Raw genomic sequence first — 6,895 nt, 5'->3', positions numbered from 1 at the left:
GTGCACCACCCAGAGTGCGGGCCAGTGGGCCTGGGGTCCCACCCCCCCACCTACTCAGCCCTTTCCAGGGCATCTGGGGCTGATACCCCTCGGAGAACTGTTAGCTGAGCACAGGCAGCTCAGGCCCAGGGTCCTGGAATGCCAGGGTGGGGCTTCTCTAGCCTCCTCTAGCCAGGTGGGGCTGTGGCACTGCCTGCCCAGCCAGTGCAGCCCTCTGGTTCTAAGAGGGGAGAAGCTGGCTGAGCTGGCAGGCAGAGTGTCCATGGCACTGCACGGATCGCTGGTCCCTGTACTCCACCTGCTGGGGTCCTTAAACTGTGGCGTCACCCAGGCAAGTGAGAAGCAGGGGCTGCCGATGGCCAGCGCAGGTCCTGGCCCGGCTGGGCAGGAGGGGCCCATAAAGGCGGAGCGTGGGAGGCTGAGAGGTGAGGCCCACAGCATTGTCCCCAAGCTCTGCGGTGGCCTTTGTCAGGGGAGCCCAGCAGGTGCAGCCTCCCCCCGCCCACCCCCGATCTTGCTCCTGGAGGCTGTGGTGTATAAGGGTGCTGAAGAAAGGAAACAAAGCTGGTGCTCACTGGCCAAGGGAGGGGCCGTGGCTTCTGAACCATCGGCCCCCACTTGGGGGTCCTATTAGGGCTTTTTTCCCTCTGCGGGGTCCCTGGCCCATCAGGCGTTGAGGGAGTCTGGCTACAGTGTTCTCCGTCCACCTTCTGTCTAGAAGACACTTCACCTCGAACCATGAATCTCGACATCCAGTGTCAGCAGCTGAGTGACGCCCGGTGGACGGAGCTCCTGCCTCTGATCCAGCAGTACCAGGTGGTCAGGTAGGTGCACACGGAGGCGGCAGGCGGGCCCCCACCCCCGGCCGGCCGCTCTGCTGCCTTCCCCAGCACCACAGTGGGCGGGGCTTCTGATGCACAGTGCACACTTTACATGGTCCCTCTGTCCCTTCTTGTCCTCGGCCACCCGACTCTTGAGCCTGCTCAGGCTCTGGGAAGTCTTTCTGACTTCCCGTCAGGGCTGAGTCACAAGCTTTTCACGAGAATATGCAGAAATGCTGTTGTGTCTGCGGGGTATGTTGTATCCTACCGACCGCCATGGCACCCAACGGCCACCTCTGGTCACCGTGGCCACCTGTGAGGGCGGCGTCTGCCAGCTGTCCCCACTACAGAGTTCCTGTTTCCTCTTTGTAATTGGTAAATATCTTGGGTGAGATACGCAGAGACTGCTAACATCCTGCTTCTGCTCAGACTTTCGCCTCCTGATTTTGTCATCCGTCGGTGGATCTTGCCAGAACAGTTATTACTGGGCCTTTGTCTAATGGGGATTTTTAATCCCCTCATTCCGTTCACATTTATCAGCTGTCATTCTCCTGTGAGCGACAGCTGGTTTTCCTCCCACCAGCGTTCAGTTCTCACTGGTCAGGGTGGCCCCTGCCGTTCGTGCCCGTCCTGGCGAGCCCCTCCGGTTGGCCGGCCCCTCCGAGGTGCTGTGCCCTTTCTGTGGCACTTCTCAGAGCTGCCGCCTGGTGCCGGTCTGGTGTTTCCCGGGAGGCAGACGAGAGCTCTCACGTGCCGACTCTGCCCCCGCGGTGCGGCGTGGAGGGTGTGGGGGCCCAGACGTCACCTGTGTACGTGCTGGTGTCTTCGGCGGAAGCTTCGTGAGGTGACCCGTACGCTCCCGTCCACAGGCTGGATGACTGTGGCCTCACGGAGGTGCAGTGCAAGGACATCTGCTCTGCCCTCCAGGCCAACCCCTCGCTGACCGAGCTGAGCCTTTGCACGAATGAGCTGCACGATGCCGGGGTGCGGCTGGTGCTCCAGGGCCTGCAGAGCCCCAGCTGCAGGATCCAGAAGCTCAGGTGAGCCTGTATGATCCACACGGCCCAGGTGCTTGCCCCACCCCGAGCTCAGGTGTGGACCTACTGGGTCAGCCTGGGGAAGGGGGGCGGGAGGCAGCAGCAGATCCTGGAGGGTGGGGGCTCCTCCCGCCTTGTCTCGGGCCCCTGTCCCCCTGTGGGGTCTGTTCACGCCACGGCCCTGCCTGCTGTTCCTGGGCTCGCGACCCAGTGTCCTCTAGGCCCCGAGGTGCATCCCCTCCTGCCCTCTATTCCTTTGCCTGGAGACCCCAGAGGAGGTGGCGGCCCTCTTGCAAGGCCAGGCCCAGGGCTCTCCCAGGCGAGGGGGCCGGGGTGGGGGAGAGGTGCTGGTGCTGTGTCTGCTTCACCCCGGCTCCTGAGGACAGAGGGGCACTTTCCCTGGGGGCCATGGCCTGGCTGGCGGGGACCCTGCTGATGGCTGGCTGGGTGTGCTCCAGCCTCCGGAACTGCTGCCTGACGAACACCGGCTGCGAGGTCCTGCCCGACGCGCTGCGCTCCCTGCCTACCCTGCGCGAGCTGCAGCTCAGCGACAACCCGCTGGGGGACGCGGGCCTGCAGCTGCTCTGCAAAGGACTCCTGGACCCCCAGTGCCACCTGGAGAAGCTTCAGTGAGTGTGGGGCCTGCCACCCAGGCCGCCCCCAGCCCTACACTTCCGGGTCACTGTGGTTTTGGCTGAGGACTGCCCTGGGCAAGCCCTTGCCTCAGCATGTTGGCCGCAGGGAGCTTTGAAGAGGGAGCTCTGGGGGACCTGCCGATGGTCCTTGTGTGTGATGCTGGGGCTGTGGTCCAAAAGCTAAAAGGTGGCCTGTAGCCCCACATCACGTGTGGGGCGGCCTGGCCACCAGAAGTGTGCTGATGGGCTCAGCGATGGAGGAAGACAGGCAGACCCAGATCGGGAGACTGGCATCTTTCTCCCGGGTCCAGTGACCCCCAAGCTCAGGGTGGGGCTCGTGGTTGGCGGCCGGCTTCCAAGCGGCCCTGAGCGCCCACCGTTCAAGGAGATGGCCCCTTAGCCCAGCAGCCCTCTAGTCTCATGCGCCCTGCAGCCCGGGGCGGGAGAGGAGACCCGGACCGAGCTCCCTTGGCCAGAGTTCCCAACACCCACCTGTCCCCAGGCTGGAGTACTGCAACCTGACGGCCGCCAGCTGTGAGCCCCTGGCCGCAGTGCTCAGGGCCTGGAGGCACGTCAAGGAGCTTGTGGTGAGCAACAACGACATCGGCGAGGCTGGCGTGCAGGTGCTGTGTCGGGGCCTGGTGGACTCTGCCTGCCAGCTGGAGACGCTCAAGTAAGTGTGGGGTCTGGCGGGGGGACGGGACCACGGGGGCTTCCCAGTTCTGCCGGCCCCCCTGTGCCCCCAGACTGGAGAACTGCGGCCTCACGCCGGCCAGCTGTAAGGACCTGTGCGGTGTCGTGGCCTCCAAGGCCTCGCTGCAGGAGCTGGACCTGGGTGACAACAAGCTGGGTGACCAGGGCATCGCCACACTGTGCCCCGCGCTGCTGCACCCCAGCTCCCGGCTCAGGGTCCTGTGGTGAGTTTGCGCCCGCCCTGCTTCCTCAGAGAGCCGTGGCCCCAGCGGGCAGGTGGGGAGTATCTGAGAAGATTGGCTGTGTGTCCCCTGGGGGCCCTGCAGTGATGCGGCCCCGGCTCTGCAGGCTCTGGGACTGTGACATCACCACCACGGGCTGCAGAGACCTGTGCCAAGTGCTCAGGGCCAAGGAGAGCCTGAAGGAGCTGAGCCTGGCAGGCAATGCGCTGGGGGACGAGGGCGCCCGGCTGCTGTGCGAGAGCCTGCTGGAGCCTGGATGCCAGCTGCAGTCCCTGTGGTGAGCGCAGCCCGATGGCAGCCGGGGGACGGTGGGCCTGTGAGGAGCGTGGCGCCTGGGGACACCTCAGGGATGACGGTGGTGCTGGTGCCCCGGGGCCCAGGCCCCAGGTCAGCTTCTGTGCCTGCAGCGGGGGGAGGCGTGCGGGAGGGGGTGCCGTGTGTCCCTGGAGGGCGGGCGTTGAGGGGCTCGGGGCCTCCGCACCCCGGAGGTGTGGGCGTGGCCAGGCCCTAGTGCGATTTCTCTCCCAGGGTGAAGTCCTGTGGCCTCACGGCCGCGTGCTGCCCCCACGTCAGCGCGATGCTGACCCACAACAAGCACCTCGTGGAGCTGCAGATGAGTGACAACAAGCTGGGCGACTCCGGCGTCCAGGAGCTGTGCCAGGGCCTGAGCCAGCCTAGCGCCACGCTGCGGGTGCTCTGGTGAGCGAGCACGGGCGTGCCTGGCACGTCTCAGTCTGATGGGTCCAAGTCCGGGGTCCCGCGCATCCCCCTGGGGCCCCTCCCTACTCCTGACGGCCACGTCTGGCAACTCCCGGAACCCGCGGGCTCCCAAAGGCCTGGCAGCACCTGCTTTGTGCGCTGGGACCCCTGGCCCCTGCCCTGCACGGCTGTGTTCCGGGGTCCTGGTTCCTTTGTTGTGCTGGACGCCTGCTCGTGCTCCAGTGTCGAGCCTTTGAGGATTTTCCCGATCTTGTTTCTTCCTTCCTGGAGCTCTCAGGAACCCACTGCTGGGTCTCACCGACCGCCCTGTAGCCCGACACCCCGTTGTTTCTGTTCTCTCTTTTGGCCCGTCAGCCGTTTGCTTCTGGTGTCGCAGGTTTTGGCTTTGTTGGCGGCCTCTGGATCTCTGCTTCTCACTGTGGCTTCTGGGGATGCCTGGCCATGCTGGGCGGGACACAGGTGAAGGGTGTGGCTGAAGAAGCCCTGGACAGCTGGCCCTGCAGGCTGAGCCCGACAGGGTCCCCTGCTTTTCTATCCAGAGGGCCTGGTCTGCTGCCAGCTCCTTGGGGTGCTCTGGGGGCAGGTGGGGCAGGGGGCGTGGCTTGGGTCCACAGCTCCACCCCCCCACCTAGGTGTCCTTGCTCTGGAGGCTGGAAGCCTCTGTGTACTTTGTGCCTCCGGCCACCCTCCTCCCTCCCACCTTTGGCCTCTGGGTGCCTCCTTGGCAGCCCAGCCAGGCTCCAGCACCTGGCGGTGAGCAAGCAAGCAGCTGTAGGAGGCCCTCTGGTGACCCGAGTTGGCCCCGGGGAGGTTGTGGCCAGGGTGTGCCAGCCTCGGGTCCGTCTGACCGCTCAGCCTGGAGGGCAGCCGCGTGCACCTTCTTTCCCTCTCTGGTTGGGGTGTCTGCCTGGGGCTGGCCACTGGGCCAGAGACAGACGTGCTCCCGAGTCCGAGGTCTGGGGAACGGCTACGACCCTGAGGTCTCGGCGCACGGTGTGCACGCACACGTGCCTCAGGGCTCCATGAATATCGCGGTGCGGGGACAGCCCTGCCAGCACCCTGTTCTGTGGCGGATCCTCTCGTCGTGACCCGTGCCCTGCTGTCTGCCCAGGCTGGGGGACTGCGACGTGGCCAACGGCGGCTGTAACAGCCTGGCCTCGCTCCTGGTGGTCAACCGCAGCCTGCGGGAGCTGGACCTCAGCAACAACTGCATGGATGACCGGGGCATCCTTCGGCTGATGGAGAGCCTGGAGCGGCCTGGCTGTGCGCTGGAGCAGCTGGTGTGAGTGGGGCGTGGTGGGGGGACGCGGGAGGGGGGCGGGAGCTGGGGGATGGCCCGCGAGGCCGTGACCCCGCCGCCTCCCCGCGCACGCAGCCTGTACGACATCTACTGGACGCAGCAGACCGAGGACCTCCTCCAGGCCCTGGGAGAACGCAAGCCAGGCCTGCGGATTATCTCCTGAGAGGCCTCCTGCCCCTCCCCCTCCGGACCTCCTGGCTGAGAGTGAAGAGAAGTGTTCAAATCGATGGACTTCTGTGGGAAAGTTTCAGACGCTTTTATTAAAGCACTTTTTTTGGCAGGAGGCGTGCTTGTCCTTCTTGTGGGGTCTCCACCAGGCACGGTGTCCGTGTCGCAAGTGTAACGCTTCTGTTAGGGCTCCCCCGCTGGGTTCGTGCAGCGGCCCATCACCCCCACTGGAAGCAGCTCCGGGGCGGCCCATCTGCACGCCTGCCCCCGCCCCCCCCAGCCCTCTGGGCAGCACCAGCACTGGGCACACGATGCACAGGGCCCACAGGGCCGGGAGCTGGTAAGGACCTGCTTTACTTGTTCTGTTAGCTCTCGAAGACCCTCTGCCCCTCCTCCCAACCTCAGGCCCAGGGCCTTTGAGTTTCTGACTCCACGTCCCTCAAGGAGCCAATCCGGTGACCTCCGGCCCCGTTCACACCCCCAGGTTTGCTGGGTCAGATGAAGCCTCCCCAGGAAGTGGCTCAGGGCTGCCTGCTTAGACCTGCCCCTTCTCAGCTGTCTCAGGGTATCACTGGATGGTCATCCTTCACATGTGCCGTCGAGGGGCTAATGGGGGTCCAGTGAGGTGCAGTCAGGGCTTCAGAGTGGCTGGGGGCCCAGGGAGCAGAGGAAGGCACCGTGATGCCTCTGCTGGGCCTGAGCCGTCCGTCTGGGTGCTGAGGGCTCGCTGTGGCCCAGAGGCCGGCGGGCTGACTGTGCAGAAAGGGGAGGGGACCAGCTGCCCGCAGCAAGCCCAGCCACACGGGTCAGGCTGAGAGGAGCCCCAGGAGCACATGTGCACGGGCGCGCGCGCGCGCACGCACACACACACGCACACGCACACGCACGCCTGGGTCAGGGGCCACCTGCATCCCACAGAGCCCAGCTATGTGCATGGGAGAAAGGGAAAATAAAACCACAAGGGCTGAGGCCTGTCGGAAGGTTCCAGCAGGCCCGGGCTCTGGGCAGTCGTGAGGTGCATCAGTTTGGGGCTGGCACCCCCTCCCTCTCAGGCTCTGCAGGCCCTGGGGGGTCTTCCGGCCCAGGCAGGTGTCCATCCATGTCGCCCCCGGCTCTGCCCTGGTCCCCCCGGCTCTGCTGCTTCTGCCGTCGAGTCTCCTTGTACCTCAGGGTGATGTCCCTGGGGACGGTGGGGGCCGAGTCACCACCGGCCGGCCCCTGGCAGTCCCCTCACAGGGACGCCCCCACCCAGCTACAGGCAGGGGCCGCGGGACGCAGA

General features: G+C 65.6%; 2 protein-coding genes across 2 annotated transcripts in view; one reads left to right on the top strand and one right to left on the bottom strand.

The window, feature by feature from the left end:
* The first annotated feature begins 98 nt into the window (after window positions 1–98).
* LOC125918011 (ribonuclease inhibitor-like) lies at window positions 99–5,726 on the top strand. The gene is made up of 9 exons (XM_049624069.1): window positions 99–824; window positions 1,691–1,861; window positions 2,317–2,487; window positions 2,996–3,166; window positions 3,240–3,410; window positions 3,535–3,705; window positions 3,957–4,127; window positions 5,260–5,430; window positions 5,524–5,726. Exons 1-9 carry the CDS (start codon window positions 739–741, stop codon window positions 5,609–5,611), a joined length of 1,371 nt encoding a protein of 456 aa, XP_049480026.1. The 5' UTR covers window positions 99–738; the 3' UTR covers window positions 5,612–5,726.
* LOC125918010 (phosphatidylserine synthase 2) overlaps window positions 5,690–6,895 on the bottom strand; it is a 23,722-nt gene continuing 22,516 nt past the window's right edge. Inside the window, exon 12 of the mRNA XM_049624068.1 lies at window positions 5,690–6,796. Coding sequence (XP_049480025.1) covers window positions 6,637–6,796 — 160 coding nt within the window. The 3' untranslated portion in view covers window positions 5,690–6,636. The remainder of the gene's footprint in view (window positions 6,797–6,895) is intronic.

The sequence above is a fragment of the Panthera uncia genome, unplaced genomic scaffold, assembly GCF_023721935.1.
Source record: "Panthera uncia isolate 11264 unplaced genomic scaffold, Puncia_PCG_1.0 HiC_scaffold_366, whole genome shotgun sequence".
Taxonomy (NCBI): domain Eukaryota; kingdom Metazoa; phylum Chordata; class Mammalia; order Carnivora; family Felidae; genus Panthera; species Panthera uncia.
This window is presented reverse-complemented; position numbering and strand designations above follow the sequence as displayed.